The 24,466-nt window shown below is 42.5% G+C and overlaps 1 protein-coding gene across 1 annotated transcript; it reads right to left on the bottom strand.

The window, feature by feature from the left end:
• Window positions 1–3,405: 3,405 nt before the first annotated feature.
• LOC100390287 (ret finger protein-like 2) lies at window positions 3,406–7,994 on the bottom strand. The gene is made up of 3 exons (XM_017976351.4): window positions 7,947–7,994; window positions 6,781–7,071; window positions 3,406–4,267 (listed from the first exon to the last, which is right to left on the bottom strand). Exons 1-3 carry the CDS (start codon window positions 7,975–7,977, stop codon window positions 3,696–3,698), a joined length of 894 nt encoding a protein of 297 aa, XP_017831840.1. The 5' UTR covers window positions 7,978–7,994; the 3' UTR covers window positions 3,406–3,695.
• Window positions 7,995–24,466: the final 16,472 nt, after the last annotated feature.

Here is a 24,466-nt window from a genome sequence, read left to right as displayed (position 1 = left end):
TCCCAACTGGCTAGGCACAGACCCACAGCAGGAGCTGAAGGGTTGATTAAGTCAAAGGGGGAAACTCAAGTTATCCTCTCCTAGAGTAGCCCAAGCTGTGGTCTAATTGAAAGAATCTGTCAGACCCCCATCCTGCATATTGAGAATCTAGTCCTGCCTTCGGCTCCTGGGCAGATGACCCCGTGTCCCTAAGCACTCCCACTGTGCCCGGCATTGAGTTGGCCTTAGACCATATTGCAGCATTAATTACTTCATTCTCTGGATGTTGCTCTCTTATATTTGTCTTTCATAGAAAGCTGAGAAGTGAGAAAGGAATACTAATCCTTTCCACAAGATGCTTCTCTTGCTCCATCTGCTTCTGTACGGAGCTGAGATGTGGAGTGGGACCCACCTACAAGGGGCTTTGTATAGAAAGTCCTCTCTCCCACTTTTTCCATATCCTGCCCCTTCTCTTTAACTCAATCAGATATTGATCTCAATTTGGAATCAATGAGTTTTTTTACTGAAGATATAGAGAAGCACCACTTGAAAAGGACAGCAATTTGTCCTGAAAGTGGTTGTATTTTTGTTAATATAGACATATCCCTTCTTCTGGATTAGCTTTTGAATATCATGTTTGCATATGACAAAATTTGGAATTTGACCAGAAAACTTTCAAAGCCAAATATTTGGCATCATTATTAGTCCTTGTGCAACAAATGGAGTTAGTCTCAAGTACTTTTTACTCACAAAGTAAAACCCTCTCATATTTTATTTTATTTATTTATTTTGCCAATTAGAGACGGAAGCTGGTCACCAGCTCTGGCTCAAGTGATCCTCTTGCTTGGCCTCCCAAGGTCCTGAGATTGCAGGCATGAGTCACCATGCCCAGCCTTCATATCTAGTTTAGATCAAGGAAGTTAATTCAACCTAATCATAAGTCTTTCCTAAAATCACCCTCACTAGACCATAATGACTTCTTCAAGCGGGCTTTTCCTTTATGCTTCTTAAGATCTGTGTTTAGAAGTTTGGGAAATTTATTCCTATTTGTTTTTAAATCAATCAGTGGGCTATTCAAGTTTCTGGCGTTATTTTTTTTCTTTTCCTTTGTTAGTAACCATATCAAAAGTAAAAGATATTTTTACAATCTCACTATTTTCCTTTTATCACAACCGTTTTTTGAAGAAACGAGATGGCTTTCTTCAAAAAAAAAAAAAAAAAAAACCCTTCAAAAAAGGTTTCCTTGTGGTTTTAGATGATTCAGAGGTGGTAGAGTTGAAGGAGTGTGAATGAAAAACCGGGACCCAAGGGGGTGGGCTGGGGAAGAGATTAGATTATATATTTCACTGCTTGGCTCTGGCATGCAGGGTGACTTGTTAGTCTGGGCTGCTATCTGGATGCTGGGAGAGCCTCGGGGATGTGTTTCTGACACAGGCATCTTTGTCCAGAGGAGAAGTTGACAAATGCCCACCCACGGAGCTTTTCTGTTGAAGTGCACGGGGCAAGAGGAGCTCCTTGGTGTTGATCCTGTTTACCACGTGGGGAACCCAGCAATGAGGGGATTTGAGTGAGCCTTTCTTGGGCAGTTTGTTCTAACAACCAGAAGATGGAGCCCGAGATTGAGGTCTGGTGCCTGGTCTGCCCACAAGGAATATTCAATATAGACCAAATTCTGGGTCATAAAACACCTTCACATATTGAAAAGAATATAAATCATACAAAGGATTGTTTCAGATCACAATAAATCAGCATATCCGTCTATAGCAGAAAGACAGAAAATTTCAAAAATCTTAAACACTTTTCTCTGAAAATGTTTAGAGATTAACACATGGGTTGAAGAAGCCTCAAAATAAATTAAAGAATATTTAAGGCAGGATGTGGTGGCTGCCCCCTCTGACCCCAACTATGAGGGAGGCTGAGGTGGGAGAACAGCCTGACACCAGGAGTTCCAGACCAGGCTGGGCAACATAGTGAGACCCTGTCTCTAAATAAATAATAAATACATAAATTTATTTTAGAAACGTGAGTTTTACGTAAAGTTTCGCTTTTGCTTGGCTTCTTCCTTTTCCTCCTGCTTCCACCTTTCCCTCCAATGGTTTCTCTGAAACTTCATGAATTCTGAAGTCAGAGTCTGGGATCTTCCTGACTCTGCTGAAAGTGTACTTTTCAATCATGGAATATTACATATATCCCCGGCAAATTTACATGGCCAGGAGGCAGGGCCTCTTCTAAATCAGCTCACAATGCTGACAAACCAGACCCCTGACCCTCTTCAATGATTCTTAAAAGTGGAACATGGGCCGGGCGCGGTGGCTCACGCCTGTAATCCCAGCACTCTGGGAGGCCGAGGCGGGTGGATCACGAGGTCAAGAGATCGAGACCATCCTGGTCAACATGGTGAAACCCCGTCTCTACTAAAAATACAAAAAAATTAGCTGGGCATGGTGGTGTGTGCCTGTAATCCCAGCTACTCAGGAAGCTGAGGCAGGAGAATTGCCTGAACCCAGGAGGTGGAGGTTGCGGTGAGCCGAGATCATGCCATTGCACTCCAGCCTGGGTAAACGAGCGAAATTCCGTCTCACAAAAAAAAAAAAAAAAAAAAAAAAAAGTGGAACATAAGGCCGGGAGCCGTGGCTCACCCCTATAATCCCAACATTTGGGGAGACCAAAGTGGGCAGATCACTTGAACCCAGGAGTTTGAGACCAGCATGGGGAACTTGGTGAAACTCCATTCCTACAAAAAAGAAAAAGGAAAAATTAGCCGGGTATGGTGATCTGTAGTCCCAGCTGGGGCTACAGGGAGGCTGAGGTGGGAGGATCACCTGTACCTGGAGAGATCAAGGCTGCAGTGAGCTGAGATCACACCACTGCACTCCAGCCTGGGTGACAGAGTGAGGCTCTCAGAAAAAAAATAGTATATAAAAGTTGCCAATGGTTTAAAATGCAAAGAACACTTGAAAACACCGCACTAGTTTCAGTAGAGCCCTCTGTGGGGAACTGACTTGTGATGACAGCGTGACTGCCTGGCCCCCAGCATGGTCTCCACAGTGACCACAGCTGTGTCAGCAGGAGGAGCACAGCACTGAGGACCCCACAGGGGAAACGGAAGGAGGAAGGATCGGCTGATCAGGGTCGGGTGTTACCAGGAGTGCACTTGAGACTAAACAGTGCATTCTACAGTGGGGGAATTACTGTTGCTAACGTAGACAAGCTCACATCCAAGACAAAGTTAGCTACTTGGAGCCATGGTGCAGGAAAGTTCGTCAGTGCTGGATATGATACAGGTATTTATCTACATTTTTCTGGTTCACACACACCCCCTCCCACACTTGCACACACACATACATTGCACTATGAATAAAAAGTCTTGCCCCCCTATTATTTAGAAACTCACAGAATTCATTTGGTTACAGCCAAATATTTATTAACTTATAAACTCCATAATACATTAAATTGAACGTACAGAACTAAATGGTAAAGCATTTGGAAATTAATTTAAGAATACAAGACATATCATTAGGAAACAAAATAGAAACACAAAGCCCAACATGTTTGGTGGTGCCAATGATCAACATTTAAAGCTCAATTTCTATACTAATGAATCTGTGAAGTTAATTACATCATGTAATGGTCTATATTTTTCTGCCAACAGAAACTTCCTACGTCTACCTACCAAGTAATTTAATTTTCCAATCCTGTTTCTATGCTGTGGGGGTTTATTTGCCCTCCCCAGGAAGGACTGGATGGGCAGTGCCTGGGTTTGTCACAGGACAGATACTTAGGACTCCCTGATCTGGGAGAGTGGAGGGAGCAAAATATGGGCGCAGTGGCTCCTCGGGAAAAACTTTTGTGAATGTATAGATGTGGGATCCATCTCCCAGGTGGTAAAAGGAGATGTCTCCCATGCCTCTATCCATAAAAATCCCCACTCGCTGTAAATCGGGGTTCACCCAAAGGGGTGTTGGAGGGCTTGTGTTAGCAAAGTGGAAGCCCCCAGCCCTCAAACTCACAATCCAGAATCCATGATCCGTGGTCATTTGGATGATCCCTTTGCGACTGGCAGATTCTCTGCAGACTCCCAGGTTCCATTCTTCGCTTGTTCCTAGGTCCACCTCCCAGTAGTGGCGGCCAGAGGTGAAACCAGGGGAGCCCAGGACAGCACCTGCCAAGTTGAATCTCTCAGCGAGATCTGGTCGATTCTGATGGATCCTCCCACAGTGGACACTCCTGAGGTCTTCAGAAATGAGGAGGAGGTTGTGAGCCGTGTCGACATCCAAGGTCACCTCCACTGCGAAAAGAAAAACAAGTAGGTCAGCAAATGGACAGAAGCCAATCCCAAGTCACTCCTCTCCCACAGAGTCCCAAAGAGCTCATTGACTTTGGTTTCTCTCATTCTGCTTTCTCCTTGGAGTCAGCGCTTTTCTTGAGACAACTTTTCTGAGTAGTTGAAATTCTCACAGATAAACTTGTTGCAATACCTGGCTCTTATTCATAGAAGTTCTTATTTTACATTATGTCATGTGTTTGTTCATGCCATGTATTTCTTTTGCTTAGGGTGGAGGGTCTCCAGACAGACACCATGGCTCTCTTTCTACTATACTAATGAGTGAAAAGAGTGATCGTTGGCCGGGTACCATGGCTCACGCCTGTAATCCCAGCACTTTGACAGGCCAAGGCGGGTGGATCACAAGGTCAGGAGTTCGAGATCAGCCTGGCCAACATGGTAAAACCCTGTCTCTACTAAAAATACAAAGAATTAGCGGCGCGTGGTGGCAGGTGCCTGTAATCCCAGCTACTTGAGACTCCGAGGCAGGAGAATCCCTTGAACCTGGGAGGTGGAGGTGGCAGTGAGCCGAGACTGTGCCACAGCACTCCAGCCTGGGCAACAGAGTGAGACTCCGTCTCAAGAAAAAAAAAGAGTGATAGTTAAGGCAATGCAAGTCAGCAATATTAAAAGATGTGTTTCTGTTTTCACATTTTATTGGTCCAATTTAAATAGCGTCTAGGGCATGAATCCAGGCCTTTGTTCTCCGTGTTTGCAACCAATTAATTTTGTTCACAGTTTTGACAGGAGATGGGATATCTCTGCAGCTGACAGTGTGATGACAGAGGTCCCATTCCCAGACATTAAGAGGACACATTCCTGGATGTTAAGTGCAAGAGGAGGATAAGGACCTATACAGAAGAATGCTCTTTATCCTATGGGGGGGTTGAGGTCTTAAGCAAGACAAGGTTAATGAGCTTACATTTAAGAGCTGAGAAAAAGGTATTTGAGAATTATTAGAATAAGCACTCGGCAGCATTAGGTGTGTGGTTGAAAGGTGAAGTCACCGATTTTAATGGAAGAGGAAGAAAGGAAGGGGCGTGATCTGGCCTAGGAAAATTTATTGCCTAGACCATTATGGAAAAAAAATCTACAGAATATATTATCCTTCAAGGCCAAAGATAGATGTGACTACCAGTATAGATTTTGTACATTAAAATAAGGTATCAGCTATTATTTTGTTAAATAGGTTTCTATGCCTTTGCCTGTCTCTGGAACTCCAAAAATGTGAATATTTGGTCACATAAGCTTTCTGAATTTTTAAAATTATATTCTGGGGTTTTTTTCCCTTTTTTTTTTTTTTGTCAAACTGGATTATTTCCAAGACTTGCAGAATGAGACAAAAGATTTGTAAACTATTCATCTGACAAAACTAATATTAACAATGTACAAGAAGCTCAAGCAGCAGCATAGAAACAAACAATCCCATTAAAAAGGGGCAAAGAATTTGAATAGACACCTCCTAAGAGAAGGCAGATGAATGTCCAATGGGCATTTTAAAAAATGCTCAGTGACACTCATCAGAGCAATGCAAATCAAAACCACAATAGGATGTTATTTCACCCTGGTTGAAATGGCCGTTATCAAAAGCACAAAATAAATGCCAGTGAGGACGTGAAGAAAAGGGAACTCTTAACAGTGTCAGAAATGTAAATTAGTATGACCATTATGGAAAGCAGTAGAAGGCTCCTCAAAAAACTCAAAATACAACTCCCAAGGAATCCATAAATCCCACTGCTGGGTATGTGTACAGAAGAAAGGACGGCAGTAGATGGAAGGACAGCTGCACTCTCCCATTTATCACAGCACTGTTTACAGTAAATGTCCATCAACAGACGCATGAATAAAGAAAATTTGGTATGTGTATACACAATATAATACTATTCAGACATAAAAAAGAACGGAATTGTGTCTTTTGCAGCAACATGAAGGAAATTGGAGGTCAGTGTCTTAAGTGAAACAAGCCATGCACAGAAAGTCATTGTCATGGATTCTCACTCATAAGTGGGTGCTTAAAAAAGTGTATATAGGGACATAGAGAGTGGAATCATAGATAATGGAGACTCAGGAAGGTGCGGGTGTGGAAGAGGGGGATTATGAGGAATTAACTGGTTCATGGGTACAATATACCTTAATTGAATGATGGCTACATGAAAAGCCCTGACTTAACCACTACGTAATCAATGCATGTAACCAAATTGCACACGTATCTTATACATGTGCGCAGATTTCTTTTAAGTTTTGATAATCCCTTGTCTAATCCATGACACAGACACAGACATGGGTGTTTTTTGTTGGAGATCAAAAAAATTAAAAACTAGGTGGTTCTATGTGTTGTCAGGGCTGAGAATCACTGATGCCAGAGGAACATCTCAATTTCAGGTGCCAGGTATCAGCTAATTCCCAGGCAGTATGGAGAGCCAATTGCTTTTTCCTCTTCTGATAGTGGGACAGGGCAGGGTATATAGATTCCTTACCTTGGAACTTCCGTATCTTTGGGTTCATCTGCAGAATCTTTTTCAGCTTGGGCTCCAGTTCCTTAATGTGGGAAACCAGGCTCCCCAGCTGCCGATTGAGCCTGATGTTGTTTTTCTGAGAAGCCACCAAGCAGAAGGGACACAAGACACCTTCACCTTGGGGCTCCTTCTGCAGTGAATTGGTACAACTGAGGCAGAAGACACACTCACATTCCAGGGTCATTGGCTTTTCTAAGTAAGCTGTGCAGATGGGACATCTGGTTGCTTCTTTTAAGAGTTCATCTGTGCTCACTGCCAGGGGGGAAAACATGCGCAGGGAAGTGAATTTTCATGAAGTGACAGCCTATTAGTGTGTGACAGGTGACTACCTTTCCATGCATAGAGTTGCTGTGTTCCAGCTTTGTAATCCCAGAACAAGCACGTGAGTACAAACACTTGCGCACATGGTCCTGCCTTGAGAGGTGAGGTTCTATTGGGAAAGACAAGTCCCAAAGGGTCCCTGTGCTCTGAGCTGAGGAGGAGGAAGGGTCGATTCTCCTGGTGACCCAGCAACTGTGCCAGCAGAGGAGCCTGACCCATGACACAGCAGCACCCATGTGAGGAGCAGTGAGCTGTGGTCATTCCACCTCCTCCGAGGGGAGCCCGAGCAACAGATTGAGGAGAATAAGAACTGCAACCTCTGGCTCATGCCTATAATCCCAGCCCTGTGGGAGGCTGAGGAAGGCAGATCACCAGGTCAGGAGATAGAAACCATGCTGGCCAACATGGCAAAACCCCATCTGTACTAAAAACACAAAAATTGCTGGTCTTGGTGGCACACGCCTGTAATCCCAGCTATTCAGGAGGCTGAGAATCACTTGAACCAGGGAGTTGGAGGTTGCAGTGAGCCCAGATCTCATCACCACGCTCTAGCTTGGTGACAGAGTGAGACACCATTTCAAAAATAAATAAATAAATAGCTGCAGCCTTGGGACCGAATGAATACCAAATTGACTGCCACTCCTAGAGCGAGGAGACCCAGGGTGATTGATTTCAAATCTCAGGCAGCACTTAGACAGCCCTTGTTGAATGCATTAATTGCTAATTTCTCTCATTCATCTCCTATGCTGTAACCCCAATTCTAGACATCTGAGAAGGGAAAACAAAGCACCCAGACGTGGACTTACCTCTTCTGCCGACAGCTCCTTCGCTAGCCATCGTCTGGCACCGGAAGCGAGGTCTGTGGGGAAGAGGCGTAGGAGGGCCTTTTATTGGCGAGATTGCCCCACCCTCCATGATCACACCCTGCCACACCCTTTAATCCTCCATGGTCACACCCTGCCACCCCTGTAACCTAATCAGATTTTTATTTAATTATAGCAGGGAATAAGCTTTTTATGAGTGATAAATCTGCAGTCAACAATATTCTTAGTAAAACCCTTCATCTTGACACTATTTACCTTGAAAAAGAAGATAAGATTAAATTGCCACCACTTTAGATTAGATTAGACCTGACATACTAATATTACAAGCCTGTTTTAGAGATTTTTCCAGCAGTTGTTAGCAGCAATGATTTTGCTGATATATATTATACACTTCAAGCTTTGCTTAGAATCCCAAAAGAGATTATCAGTGTGATTGCATTCACAATTTTACAAAGTGCTATACATTTATATATACATCAGACTCAAAGGCAATGGGTACATGCATGCCAATGAGAAAATTTTAGAGTGTTTTTATTTACTTCCATTTGTTCATCTTCCATTCTGAAAATTTATGATGAATCTCAGGAATAATTCAAAGTGTGAAGAATGACCGTTCAGATACAAGCAAGAGTCGAAGAACAGAATGTTTTCTCTGCTGCTTCTGTTTTCAAGTGGAAATCACTAACAGTGAAGTAAATGGCACTTTTCTTTCCCAAGAACCAGCCTTGAGTCTTTTCCTTTTAATCCCTATCTGTGCATAAAAATCCCCTACTGTGCTGGGCACAGTGGCTCACACCAGTAATCCCAGCCCTTTGGGAGACCAAGGAGGGTGGATCATGAGGTCAAAAGATGGAGATTATCCTGACCAACATGGTGAAACCCGGTCTCTACTAAAAATACAAAAATTAGCTAGGTGTGGTGGCACACACCTGTAGTCCCAGCTTGAACTCAGGTTGCAGAGGTTGCAGTGAGCCAAGATAGTGCCATTGCACTCCATCCTGATAGGCAGAGCAAGACTATATCTCAAAAAAAAAAAAAAAAAAAAAATCCCCTGCTGAGATATTTGTAGTTTCATTTCAAAATGCGAATGATTCTAATATCACCTTACTATTTTTCCCATCTCACATTTTATCACAGATTAAATAACTTTTTTCTTTCTACATACTTTTTGAAGAGAGGCCTACTTTTGGCCATCTTTAAATATGATTCCTCATGGGATCAGATGACTCAGAGAGACTCAAATCCTGAGCAAAAGGAATAATGAATCTACAGCTCTCATAGAGAGGCTAGGTTAATTTAAGTGATTAATGTGTACTTAATGTATAGAAGAACGGCTTCATTTTCAACTCTTAAATAACTTTTCTTTTTGAAACGAAGTCTCCCTCTATTGCCCAGGCTGGTGTGCAGTGGCACCAGTGGCACCGTCTCAACTCACTGTAATATCTGCCTCTCAGTTCAAGCAATTCTCATGCCTCAGCCTCCCAAGTGGCTGGGATTACAGGCATGCACTACCACAGTTGGCCAATTTTTGCATTGTTGGTAGAGTCTGGGTTTTACCATGTTGCTCAGGCTGGTCTCAAACACCTGGCCTCATGTGATCCACCCACCTCAGCTTCCCAAAGTGCTGGGATTACAAGCAGGAGCCGCCACAGCCAGACTCAAATTTTAAATAACTTGAATAAATATAATCTTACTATTTCCCCCACCTAAAAGTGTATCACATATTAAATGACTATTCTTTCATTCTTTATCTATACTTTTGAAAATACCTAATTTTGGTCCTATTCAAATATGATTTATAATGGGATGAGATGAGCCTCAGTGATTCAGTGTCTAGATGCCGGAAATGAAGCCTTAGGAAATGCGATGTAGGAAGTCAGATTGGTTTCCAGTGACGGGATCAAGTTGAATTTTGTTTATAAAGCAATCATTTTGCAGTTTATGTTTTTCTGGATTCCAGGCCATTCCACACCCAAATATAAAGACAGGGTCCAGCCCTCTATATTCTCTAAGGAGGAAAAATAAAACTGAAAAAGACACAACTTCAGCTAAAACTTGTGAACAGAGTTCTGTGAGACTGGTGTGCAATTTCTCATGACAGAACAAAAGATGGTGGAAACAATTTCTCTGGAGCTATAAAAAGGCTTATATAGGAAGCAGCCATTTAGTTGGGCCTTGAGTTTTTGTAGGATTTTGTCAGCCAGCTAGGCTCATTTCTGGGCAGAAAGGAGGGCTGGTGCCTATCACAGGAGGCAGGAAATGACTTAGGCAGTTTATTGATCCTGTACATTTACCTTGTAGGGAATTTGGGAACCCTGATGGCCATGTTAATGAGCAAATGCTCAAGATTCCCACTAGATGTCAAGAAAACAATATTTTATAACGTGATGCATGATGTATTTGCTGCAGTGCTCACAGCAGTGGGGTGAGAATATTGTGTTGCTGAAGGCTCTGGGTGGTGCAGGATTGAGATAGTCATGGTTTGGGTAAAAAAGCAGAAATCCAGGAGCTGACACCCTGGAGCAATGATGGGAACGTGCTGGTAGCTCTCATGGGAAGCAATGAATCCATAAAGCAGATGGTGGTGGGAGGAACAGCACCCACCTAAGGATTCTGTCCAGGCAGCAACGTGATCCCTGGAGATTCAGACTTCAGTTATGGAAGTAGAGCTCAGAACCTCCAGGAAAACTGACTCACATAAGATTGTGGGTGAGGCCGGGCATGGTGGCTCATGTTTGTGATCCCAGCACTTTGGGAGGCTGAGGCAGGCAGATCACTTGAGGTTAGGAGCTCAAGACCAGTCTGGCCAACAAGGTGAAACCCTGTCTCTACTAAAAATACAAAAATTGGCCAGGCATGGTGGCACACGCTTGTAGTCCCAGCTCAGTGACCACTTACTTAGCTGTTTGTTAGACCCTCCATTTCACTGATTTAATCATGGTTTGATTATTTCATCTCTGAGCCATCACTCCATCTCTTTTAAAAGTAGCAGAGAAACAAAAATAAAGTGTCACAGTTCTGCTTAATCCAGTGTTTTTTAAGGCTTAAAAAACAGAGGATGTTAGTTCTCTCCTCAATTTCCTCATTCGTCCAAATGGAAACAATCTAAGTAAACCACCTAGAACAGCAGTGTGCCACACGGGTAGGGACTGAAATCCAACTTAATTTCTTCTGCATCTTTAATTTTTACAGTATCACGGTATGCTATAAAGCGTACTGTATAAATACACAGTAGCACTAAACACAGAATCTCTACATTTCTTTCTTTTTCCAGCATATTCTATTCACAATATTTCAGTAGAACCTGACATTTAAAGAGTTTCCTCCTGCTAGACACTCACAATACTGAGAACCTGGTTTGCAGTGAGCCCTCCATAATTGAATGTTAAATGAAAGAATTCCTTCATTAAGGACTTGCTTCTTCAATCTTGATAAATATAATTTATTTTGTTCTTTCAATAGCAGATATGGTCCCAAGTGCCAGAGAGAGTGTCAATCTGAGCTGTGCAGGTGGGGCTGTATCCAGGTGGTGGGAGGGTCAGGTGGGTATTTCTGACCTGAGCATTTTTGTCCGGAGGAGCGGAAGTGGACACACGCCGGCCCACAGGGCTTTTCTGCTGACATGGGTTGGCGGGAGGAGCTCCTGGGTTGTGGCTCTGTTTAGAGTCCACAGCTGGGCAATGAGGGGGACTGGAAGGACCTTTCTGATGTAGTGGCGTCTGTCAACCAGATGATGGCGCCAGAGATCGCAGGGTCTGGCCTGGGTGCGGGTCTTTCCTGTTGACGCCCCAGGCTCCTGCGCGGGGACTCACCCCTGAGCCCTGAACGCAGTTCCTCAGTCCGAGATGTCACTCGCAGGACGCACACTTGCACACACGAGCCCCTCACTTGTCGCCCACACTCTCTGTTACACACCCTCGAACTCCCAAATGTGTGCTCCAGGATTTTCTCTCCACTCACAGCCGCAGACGCCCCTGTGGTCCGTGCAAATGTGCACACTCGTTGCAGTGGACCCCGCTTCCTGCTTTTTTTTTTTTTTTTTTTTCTTGAGAAGGAGTCTCGCACTGTCGCCTGGGCTGGAGTGCACAATGGCGAGATCTCAGCTCACTGCAACCTCCGCCTCCCGGTTCCCCAGATTCCCCTGCCTCAGCCTCCCGAGTAGTTGGGATTCTAGGTCCCCGCCACCAAGCCCAGCTGATTTTTTGCATTTTTAATAAAGACGGGGTTTCACTATGTTAGACTGGTCTCGAACTCCTGACCTTGTGATCCTCCCGCCTTGGCCTCCCAGAGTGCTGGGATTACAGGCGTCAGTCACCGCGTCCGGCCCAGCCTTGCACTTTATCTCACAAGTTTTCCCACCCGGAGACCCCATTTCAGACACACAAACCCTCTCAGCCTCCTCCTTTGCCTCTCATCCCCTTAAAACGGAAATCCTTTATTTCCTCCAGAATTTGTCCGCTCTCTTCCCAGAGTGCCCGTCCATCTTCTGCCTGAGCCTCTAGGGCAGTCCTTTCCTGCCCCTTGATTCCAGCATCTCCTTTCGTGCCAGTTTTTGTACGTGCATCTTACCATGCTAAAGTGAAACCGACCCAGCGAATCACAGAATGCCGGAACTCAGGGGTCTGGAAATATGTCTCATTGACAGTCTGGTGTTTTGGTAAATGAAGTTTTATTGATGCATTTCTTAGGGCTGCTCCATGCCACAGTGACAACACTAAGGGGGTTGTGACAGAGAACTTAAGAGTACCGTCTACAAGCCTAAAATATTTACTCTCTGGTGGCTCAAGCCTGTAATCCCAGCACTTTGGGAGGCCGAAGTGGAAGGATCACTTGAGCCCTGGAGTTTGAGGCCAGCCTGGGCAACATGACAAAACCTTGTCACCACAAAAACATTGTTTAAATTAGCCAGGCATCTGTGGTCCCAGCTACTTGGGAGGATCTCTTGCCCTCTGGCAGTGGAGGCTGCAGTTAGCTGTGTTTGCACCACTGCACTCCAGCCTGGGCCACAGTGAGACCCTGTCTCAAATTTTAAAAAACAAAGAACTCCTCACACTTTTCAGGAGTCCCAGTGCCTGCAACCCACAGCATCTCAACACCAACAGTGTCCCCAGTCCCTGCGACAAGCATCCACTCCCGTGGGTTTCCAAGGTGCTCCCCACAGAGAAACTGCGCTGGTTCCTGTTTCCTAATAACCGCCTCCTCTTGCTTTTATTCTGTTTTTAGAGATCACTCTTACCAAAGCACTTCAGGCCGTGTGGGAAGACCCCATGGCCCATGACATGAAAGCATCTTGAAGCTTTTACTCTAATTTTTTAAAGATTTTTTTGTTTTGTTTTGTTTTGTTCAATGCAGCAGTTTTACTGCTTTCAGTGTAAATGACACCTTAGTTTTATTCCTCCCTTTGTAATGGATTTTCTTTTCTTTTTCGTCTTTTTTTGAGACAGGGTCTTGCTCTATCGCCCATGCTGGAGTGCAGTGGTGCCATCCTGGCTCACTGCAATCTCCGCCTTCCAGGTTCAAGCAATTCTCCTATCTCAGCCTCCAAAGTAGCTGGGATTACAGGTGCCCACCAACACACCTGGCTAATTTTTGTATTTTTAGTAGAGACAGGGTTTCACCATGCTGGCCAGCATTGTCTTCTTTTTCTGACCTAGTGATCCGCCTACCTGTGCCTCCCAAAGTGCTGGGATTATAGGTTTGAGCCACCACACCCCATCATAGATTTTCTTTTAAGGCTTCTTTTTTGTTGCAATGCCTTCCTCTTCGAAAGTAAAAGAAAAAAAAAAGAGATCATTGTTTATCTTTCAAACAAAAACTGTAATTACTATGTTTATTTCGTGCATTTATAGTTGGAAAGAACACCACATACTGATTGTGTGAATGTGTCCTCCATATTTCACGTCCTGGGCTTAACTCCAGTGTGGCAGTATTGAGAGGTGGGGCCTTTAAGAGGTGATTGGATCATGAAGTCTCTGCCCTCATGAATGGAATAATTCATTCATGGATCAGTGGGTTATCAGAGGTGGGGAACTAGTGATTTAACAAGGAGAGGAAGTGAGGCCTGAGCTAGCACATTAGCATGCTCGCCCCTCACCGTGTGATGCCCTGAGCTGCCTCTGGACGCTGCAGAGTCCCCACCAGCAAGAACGCCCTCACCAGATACCGCCCCTCTACTTCTCAGCTCTGTAACTGTAAGAAATAATTTCCTTTTCTTTATAAATTACCCAGTTCCAGATGTTCTGTTAGAAGCAACAGAAAATGGACTAACACATTCCGTAAATACAAATTTTAAAGGACATTTTCAAAGACACAGAACTATAGATGACACTGTTATAACCCACCCCTCAACCCCATGCAGTGAGGACATTGCCTGTTTTCAACCATCTTTTTCATGGTTCATCCTGTGTCATATGTACCCCGTGTCGCATTCCCCTCTCCAGAACATTTTTTAAAATGTTAATTATACTTTCTCCAAGAACAGTTCGGTTTTACTGTAAAGAGATAAAGATATGATGCATTCATTGGGGGTTGAAACCTGCAGCCATGCACTTAATGCATTCTAAGGGGAACAAGTGATACCAGGAGAGGCTCATGATAAGACTGCTGCATAACAGCTTGTGTTACCTTGACGCATGTTCTAATTGGTTATTTCCATTCTCCTCACACCAATTGCTCACCTAAACCTAAGTATCATTAACTCCAAGGATAATAAAAGACATAATGACTATCTGGGCCATGGACAACACAGAAATGTTAGCAATGGCATCATACCAAACCCTCCTAGGACTGTGTTCAGGTCCCCCGTAGCTGCACACTAGGTCCAGCTCAGCTGCAGCCCCTGCGGTGGTGATTCAGCCTCCCCAGGCCCTGAAGGACTGCCCTCCACTGACGGGCTGCTCCACCTGGAAATGCTGGGAGGGTCTGCAACCCCGTTGCCCCAAGATGGGACCACAATGGCACAAGTCACATTTCAGAGCCCCCTGAGGGGTCAGACTGCGACTGGGCTTCTGCTGAAACCACCACCTGGCTTCTCCCTCTTCCTCCATCCTTACAGGTTCCTATTCAGAGCACACCACCCTCTGAATGAATCCCTTGCATAGAATTCCCATGGGGACATTGGCCAGGCCTGAGTGGTCAGGGAAGCTCCTCAGAAGAGCTGGCTCAGCTCATCAAGTCAGGCTGAGGGGCAGCCAGAGAATGGAGGAGGGAGGGGTTACAAGGCTTCCTCCCTGAGCATCTGCTCTTTGCAAGGCACCTTCTTGAATGGTTAGTGCTTCTTTTGGCGACATTTCACTGAGAAGACGGTGGGCTCTGAGGCCAGATTGTTGGGACATAAGCAGTAGAGAAACTGGGGTGAAGCCTGGGCCAACTGGTGGGTCAGGCTGGGCACTCTTCACTTCCAGCATCTTGCTCTTCCAAGGCCTCTGTGTTCTCATAGGCCTGGGAGGTGCTGGACTAAGCCCTGGCCTGATGCAGGCCTGGGGAGGTGGACTCAGCTTCCCATGTGCAGGAGTGGCTGGGTTCAGAGGATTTGGACAGCCTGGCAGGAGACGCTCTGGATGCTTGGGGTGTGGGTTTGCAGAGGCAGGGGTGTTACCAAGCTCTGAGGTTCTTCCCTGGGTCCCTTTTTGACTTGAGATGGGAAGGCACCCCTGCCCTGCTGCAGACTTTGGTCCTCTGGAAATCGGCTCTGGGGACAATTGCTCCATTTCAAGCCACGATCTCCTTTACTTCACTGTACAATATTCCTTTTTTTATTTTATGCCTCTAATCGTTCACTCCATTTCTTTCCAAAGGAGCAAAAGATTAAAAAGAAAGTGTCACAACGTGCCTCATCGATGGAAATGTTAAAAGTCAGAGACCTGAATCTTTCCTCAATTTCCTCATTATTGAAATAGGAAGAGACAAGATAAGTAACCAGAGAACAGTTGCCACATCAGTAAGGACCTAGAAACTGTTTCCTCAGCTGCTTCATTCTTTTCTCTTAGTATCTAAGAAACAAGGAGCTTGCACCTCCTCTTCCACTTCCTGGAGTGTTCTGACCACAATTGCTCTCAATAGGAGCTGATGATTAACGACATGTTTCCCCTATTACACGTTAAAATATGGGGCCCCAAGATGCCTGCCTCACTGGTAATCAATCACTCCTCCACAAACGGATGCTGATTTCAACGCGAATGAATGAATATGTATAATTACCCTCTTTTTTCCATTCTTTCTGTCATACGCTGTTTTGATAGAAAACTTCTCCTAAGCCCTGCATCATCAGACTCTGAATGGACAGCTCCAGACCATATCGGGATGGAGGGGAGGGGCGTGTGTGTGTGTGTGTGTGTGTGTGTGTGTGTGTGTGTGTTTCTAAACTGAGCATCTTTGTCCAGAGGAGCTAAAGTCAGAAAAAATCCCCCCAACTGACAGGATTCCAGCCCTGGCTCTGATACTGAAGGTCTCTGGAGCTCCTCTGCTGAGTGGGATGTATATGGGGTGAGATGGAGGGCATCAGAGATTTTCATTTTATTTTAATTCTTACAGAGAATTAAAGGTCTCTGACAGGGTATCCAATCCAATGTTGAGGGATATGGAAACGTTCTCTGTGCTGCACCAATTGATGTAATCAGCTACACATCTCTGTTCAGCACTTGAAATGTGGACAGTGCAGATGAGGAGCTGAAGTTTTTTAAATAAATGCTGTCGTGTATATTTAAGTTACGTTATGTAATAATACATATAGTGAAATGGTTACTATGGTGAAGCAAATTAAAGTATCTGTTGTCTTACCACAGTGTGTGTGTGTGTGTGTGTGTGTGTGTGTGTGTGTGTGTGTCGGGGGGAGGGGTTGTGGCAAGAGCTAAGATTTAGCAGCATCTCAAATGCTGTGCAGTGGTATTCCCCGCAGTACCCCTGGTGTGCATGAGACCTCTAGACTTGTTCATGGTTTATAGCTGCTACTTTGTATCCTCTGAGCTTCATCTCCCCATTCCCTCTCCTCACCTCAGGCCACATCAGCACTGCTTTATTCATTCTTTCTGTGTCTTTGACTTCTTTGTTTCTAGATTTCACATGTGAGATCATGCAATATTTTTTCTTTCTGCATCTGTCCTAGTTCTCCCAGCATAATGAAGAACTGAATTTGTAATCTTACTTCATTTTAATTTAAGAAACTGCATGCAACTAGTTCTTACCAAATGGTGTGGCATAGCTCTGGGGAGCTAGGGAGTGAAGGAAGCTGAAAAGACATTTTCCTGACTTTGAGGTCTATGGTGCAGCTAGAGATGTGGATAGGGCCAGATGGGGCCCTTAGGGCTGGGGTTTGGGGCAGGGCAGGAGCAGGAGCAGGAGCAGGTCAGGTTTGATGGGCCATGGCTGGGATCCCTTCCCATGGGAGACCTCTTTCTCTGTGACACACACAACTATTAAACAAAGCAATTCACTTCTCAAAAACACATTTCCTTTGTCTCTAGCCTTTCCTCCCCTCAAGAGACACACCCATTCTTTTTCTAACACACACACACCCTTTGTCACAGGCTCTTGTATACACTTTCACACTCTCTCATGCACACTCTCTTTTTTTTGAGACAGTTTTGCTCTTGTTGCCCAGGCTAGACTGCAGTGGCATGATCTTGGCTTGCTGCAACCTCCGCCTTCTGGTTTCAAGCGATTCTCCTGCTTCGGCCTCCTGAGTAGCTAGGATTACAGGTGCCCACTACCACGCATGGCTAATTTTTTTTTTTTTTAGTAGAGACAGGGTTTCACCATGTTGGCCAGATATTGGCCAGACTAATCTTGAACTCCTGACCCCATGATCTGTCAGCCTCGCCTCCCAAAGTGCTGGAATTACAGGCATGAGCCACAGCACCCAGCCTCACACACACTCACACCTCATCTCAGTCTCTCTCATCCATGCTCTGCCCCACGGCCAACACACACACACACTCTTTTATCACAAGTGCACCTACAGATGCTCTTCTCTTGGCCCTTTTCCTTACCTACTGAGAGACATGTATTCTGGTACATTCTCTCAACAGAGAACTGTGTAGTCCCGCACAGCATCTATGGAAATGCATACACACTTTCTCTCCCATCCCACATGCTCGTGCACACACACCTGTACTCCCTCTATTGAGCATACTCACAGTTGTTCCACAAGCATTCCATGTGTTTTGGTATTTTGTGTTCTTATTTTCATTTGTTCCCAAAATAATTTGTTTCCCTTATATTTTTTCTTTGACCTATCAGTTGTTTAAGAGTGTATTGTTTAATGTCTGCCTGCTTTTTAATTAACCAGTTTTGCTTCTGGTATTGATTTCTACCTCCTTTCATTGTGTTTGGAGAATATAATTCATATAACTTTAATCTTTATTCATTTGCTGAAACTTCTTTTGTAGCCTAACATGCTTCATCATGGAAAATGTTCCATGTGCACTTGAAAAAATGTGTATTCTGAAGTGGTTAGGTGGCATGTTCTAGAGAGGTAGAGAGGTCTGATAGGTTTAGCTGGTTTTGAGGGTTTTGTTTGTTTGTTGAGATGGGGTCTCACTCTGTTGCCAGGCTGGAGTGCAATGGCAGGATCTCGGCTCACTGCAACCTCTGCCTCCTGGGTTCAAGCAATTCTCCTGCCTCAGCCTCCTGAGTAGCTGGGGTTACAGATGCGCACCACCACACCTAAAAATTTTTGTATTTTTAGTAGAGACAGTGTTTCACCATGTTGGCCAGGATGGTCTCGATCTCTTGACCTTGTGATCGCCTGCCTCAGCCTCCCAAAGTGCTAAGATTACAGGTGTGAGCCACTGAACCTGGCCAGGTCTAGCTGGTTTGTAATGTTGTTCATGTCCTCTATTTTTATATTGACCTTCTGTCTGGATATTCTACCCATTACTGAAAGTGAAATATTGAAATCAGCAACTGTTATGTCTATTTCTTACTTCAATTCTTTCATGGTTTGCCCCATATGTTTTAGGACTCCATTATTTGGTGTGTATATATTTATAATTGTTATATCTTATTGATGAATTGGCTCCTTCGTTTCTATTGTAAGATGTCCTTTATATGATGTCCTTTATTTCTATTGTAAGAGTTTTGATTTAAAGTATGTTTTGTCTAATACAAATGATCAACAGATACATGGAAAAATGGCCAGCATCACAAGTCACCAGGAAAATGCAAAATAAACCACAATATCACCTTATATCCATTAAAATGGCTATTTTCAAAAAGATGAAAGATGGTAAGTGTTGGCAAGGATGTGGACCAAAGGGGACCCATGCATGCTGTTGGTGGGAATGTAAATTAACACAGCCATTATGGAAAATAATGTGGAGTTTCCTCAAAAAATCGAAAATAGAACCATCACATGATCCAGCAATCCCACTACTGGGCATATTGCCAAAGGAAATAAAATCAGTACTTCACAGAGATCTTTGAATGCCCATGTTCAATCCAACTTTATTCACACTAGCTTAGATATTGAATCAATCAAAGTGTCCACTAATGGATGAATGAATATGGACAAGGTGATACACAGTCATTTGACACATTATGACATTTAGTCAATGATGGACTGTTATATACAACGGTGGATGCATGAGATTATAGTGGAGCTGAAAAATTTGTATCACCTAGTGACATCATAGCTGTCAATATTGTAGTGCAATGCATTACGCATGTGTTTACGGTGATGTTGATGCTAACAAGCCTACTGTGCTGCCCGTCATAAGGAAAGCCTAGCATATGCAATTATGTACAGTCCATAATGCTCAGCAATAAATGGCTACATTACTGGTTTATGTATTTACTATACAATTTATTGTCATTTTGGGTTTTCTTCTACTTATTTTTAAAACTTAATTGTGAAACAGCTTCAGGCACGTCCTTCAGGAAGTATTCCGGAAGCAGACATTGTCATCATAGGAGAGACAGGTCCATGCATGGTATTGCCCTTGAAGACCTTCCAGTGAGACAAGATGTAGAGTAGGGAGTGACACTGATTACTCTGACCCTGTGTAAGCCTAGGCTAACGTGTATGTGTTTGAGTCTTCATTTTTAACAAATTTTTGAGCGTTAACAATAAAATTTCAATAGAAAAAAGCTTACAGAATAAGGACATAAAAAAGAAAATATTTTTGTACAGTGGTACCATGTGCTTGTGTTTTAAGTGAAGTGTTATTACAAGAGTCAAAAGTTCATAAAATAAAAAAGTTACAGCAAGCTAAGTTTATAATTGAGAGAAGAATTTTTATAAATTCAGTGTAGCCAGCCTAAGTGTATTTATTTATTAAGTATGCTGTAGTGTGCAGTGCTACCCTAAGTCTTCATATTCACTAAAATAACCAAACTTATAGAAGCAGAGTGGAAGCAGAGAGTAGAAGAGTGGTTGTGGGGGTCGGGGGAGGGCAGGGGAGAGAAGGGGAGATGTTGGTCAAAGTTTAAAGTTTCAGTTAGACAAGATGAATAAGCTCCGGAAATCTGTTGTACAGCAAGGTTATTGTAGCTCATAATAATATTATATACTTGAAAATTGCTAAGAGAATAAATTTTAAATGTTCTTACCACACCAAAAAATGATACATATATAAGATGATGGATATGTCAATTAGCTTGATTTAATAATTTCATGAGGTGTGTGAAAATATTTTGTATATTTATATATATTTTATATTTTGTATAAATAAAGATACACATATAGGTATATATTCAATGTATAATGTGCATATATACATATATTTGTGAATTATCAAAACAGCATGTTGTATACTATAAATATATATATACTTTTTATTTGTAAATTATACCTTAATAAAGTTGGCTGGGGGAAGAAAAATAAAGTGTGTTTTGCCTGACACTGGTGTAGCCACTCCAGCTCTTTGGCTGCCATTTGCATGGAGTATCTTTTTCCATCCTCTCACTCTCAACCCTTTTGTGTCTTTCAATCTAAAGTGAGACTTGTAGACTTGTAGACAGCATATAGTTAGATAATATTTTAAACCCTTCTTTCAGTCTCTGTCCTCTAATTGGTCAGTTTAATCCATTTACATTTAAAGTTATTCCTTGTAAGTAAGGACTTATATCTGGCATTTTACTATTTGTTTTTTTATGTCTTATTTTTATCTTTATTCCTCATGGTCTCTCATTTTGCTTTCTTTGTGTTTGATTCGCTTTTTTAGTGTATGCCATTTCTTTTAGTGTACAGTGTAAATTTCTGTATAGTGTACCCAATTCTATTTTCTATATATTTTTAATTGTTTTCTTATTGACTACCATGTTAACATCCTAAATTTATAACATGCTAGTTTGAGTTGAAACAATCTTCCCTTCAATAACATATAAAACCCCTGCTCCTATACAGCTCTGTCCCCACTGTATGTTGTTATTGTCACAATATGCATATTTATATATTGTGTAGCCATTAAGAAAATTTTATAATTATTGTTCCATAAATTTGTCTTTTCAATCATACAGTAAATAAAGTATTCCAGATTAGAACATGCAGTAACACTGGCTTCATATTTGCTTGTGGAGTTATATTTGTCTCAGTTCTTCATATGGCTTCAAGGTACTATCCAGTGTTCCTTTATTTCAGCCTGAAGGATTGTAGACCATCCTCATCCAGTTTCAAAAGGAGTTTGACTGTTACTTAAAAGTTAAATATACCCTTATATATGACCCAAAGATTCCAATCCTAGTTATCTACTTAAGTAAAATATTTATAAATGAAGTTTTGCCCATGAATTTCCATAACCATGTTACTCAAAATGCCCCCAAGTGGGAATCATCTGAATTTTCAATAACCTGTAAATGGAAAAACAAAGTGTAATATGTACATGTAATGGAATATTACTTGGCAGTAAAAAGGAATAAACTGTGGATAACTGCAAGCAACATGAATGAATGTCCAACGTTATGCTAAGTAAAACTAGCCAGACAGAAAAAAACTCCATGCTTCATAATTTCATTCACATGAAATTCCAGGAAAGTCTAAACTGTAGTGACAGAAAACAGATGGCCTGTGTTTGGAGTTGGGGTGGAGATTTGTTGCAAAGAAAATACGGGTCTTTTGCTCTAAAACCTGATTGTGATGAGGATCTTATGACTATATATATATATTTACCAAGGTTCAGAGAATTCAAACAGTTAAAATTGGTGAATTTAATGAGCACAATAATTACTGTATAAAGCCATAAAGCAAAATAGTTAATTGGTTCCTTCTGTGAATACAATGATACAATGATAATTATATATTCATTTTTCCTTTAATTGTATACCAACTGTGTGCCAGATACCCTTCTCTCTGCCTTTACATGACACTGTTGAACAAAAGTCATCATTCCTCCAACCACTTAAAACAGGTGGTCGGACTCCTCAGGTGAGAAGTCTGAGATGGTCATTTGGATTTATGCTATCTTGCTGATGCTATTCAGCCACTTCCTCCTTTCAGCCTCTTACCTTCCTGCCGCATGATCTGAAAAATGTATCCTCTCTCAACCTCAGTCTCCTCTTCTTCAAAGTGTGGATAATAACAGAATCTACCTCTAGAGTTGTTCTTAGTAGTACATGAGTTTAACATTTCTAAAAATTTTAGAACAAAGTCAGGTACATAGTAATCTATGTTAAATAAAATAATTCTAAAACATCCTTCTCACAGTTATCCCAGTTGCCATTGCTTGTAATACTTAGAAAGATGTTCAGTATCATAGCAAGTGATACCATTTCACTTGGCAACTTAAAAACAGTTATTGATTTCCCATTGCCTTCAGAGAAAAGCCTAAGCTTGTTCTCATCATCTACAAGAACTTCGGCATGGCCCTTAAGACCCTCTCTAGTCTCAGTCGGTAAGCCAGTAAATATTTATCAGGCATTCTCTATCGTTCCTCTCTGTGCTGTGCACTGGGGATGTTTTTGAGCTACTATAAAAAATAATGCTTTTCAAATTTCAGTTTCCAGTTATTCATTGCCAGTGTGTAGACATATAACTAATTTTTTTTTTCAAGATTGAGTCTCTCTCTGTCACCCAGGCTGGAGTACAGTGGTGTGATCTCGGCTCACTGCAGCCTCCACCTCCTGGGTTCAAGTGATTCTTCTGCCTCAGCCTCCAGAGTAGCTGGGATTACAGGCACGTGCCACCACACCTAGCTAATTTTTGTACTTTTAGTAGAGATAGGGTTTCACCATATTGGCCAGACTAGTCTCAAACTCATGACCCCATGATCCACCCACCTCAGCCTCCCAAAGTGCTGGGATTACAGGTGTGAGCCACCACACCTGGTCCATATAACTGGTTTTTAAAATACTGACCTTGTCTCCTATAACCTTGTTAAACTCACTTATTAGTTCTAATAGCTTTTTAAATTGATTTTACAGAATTTTGAGTCATGTCTTCTGAAATTAAAGGTGATTTTATTTCTTTCTTTCCAATCTGTGTACTTTTCTCTTTTTTTTTTTCTCACCTTATTGCACTGGCTAAGTTGATGGTATGATGTTAAGACAGGGTGTCCTTGTCTTATTCCAGAACTTAGGGGGAAATCATTCAGTCTTTCACAATTAACCATAATATAGCAGAAGAATCTTAGTGGATACCCTCCATCAGATTGAGGAAACTTCCCTGTATGGGTGTGTGTGTGTGTGTGTGTGTGTGTGTGTGTGTGTGTGTCTATTGCATACTTAATAATACATATTGTAATTGATATATTATTTGAGACTTTGGTTAATCTTTGTTTCTTACACCTCTTTCTTGAATTTCAAATAACCTACCAGAATCTTGTGTATTTCTCTCCTAAGAATTATCTTATTTATTACTGTTTTCAGACGAGATCGGGTGCGTTCAGGGTGGTATGGCCATAGACTATTACTGAATTCATAAAAGAAAAGCATTTGCATGGATCCAACTGATTGTGTGGCTAACTAAATATTAAGAGCATAAAATCCCATGTAAAGGAGAAGATAAATTTAAATGCAATAAGAAAAGCATAGATAAATGGATGACTTCTGAAACTGAAAGCACAGCATGCTGTGATCGCTAACACGAGGACAATTTTCCTAATGTGTGCTTTTCAACACAATAGAGCAACAATCCTGTGGGATATATATACATTTTATTTTACTTTTACCTGCAATAACATTTGACATGACCAGTCTCTGCTTCCTTCCATCTCTGTTCCGGCCTTCCACGATGCTGGAATCCTTCCATTTTTCTACCCCACAGCTGATTTATCTTGAGACAATATTCTACACAGAGTGTCATTGACACTCCTTTCTAAAGTCACTTCCTTGTGCCACTGATGTGATGAACGTGACGCCACGTTTCTGTTACTGCAGGCGGCCTCAAAAGCAGCCTAATGATCTGTATTCTAGCATCACTCAACTGCTAAGGAAAAAAATCTAGATAATGATAAAAGCCAAGCCTTTTTTCTGACTTTAGTATGGCTTCTAGGCAAGAAAGAGAATACTAGGGGCAGTGAAAGAAACTTACATTCTGGATATGAAACAATGACTATGTTCTGCCATCTCTG

This window comes from Callithrix jacchus, chromosome 9, assembly GCF_049354715.1.
Source record: "Callithrix jacchus isolate 240 chromosome 9, calJac240_pri, whole genome shotgun sequence".
Classification (NCBI taxonomy): domain Eukaryota; kingdom Metazoa; phylum Chordata; class Mammalia; order Primates; family Cebidae; genus Callithrix; species Callithrix jacchus.
This window is presented reverse-complemented; position numbering and strand designations above follow the sequence as displayed.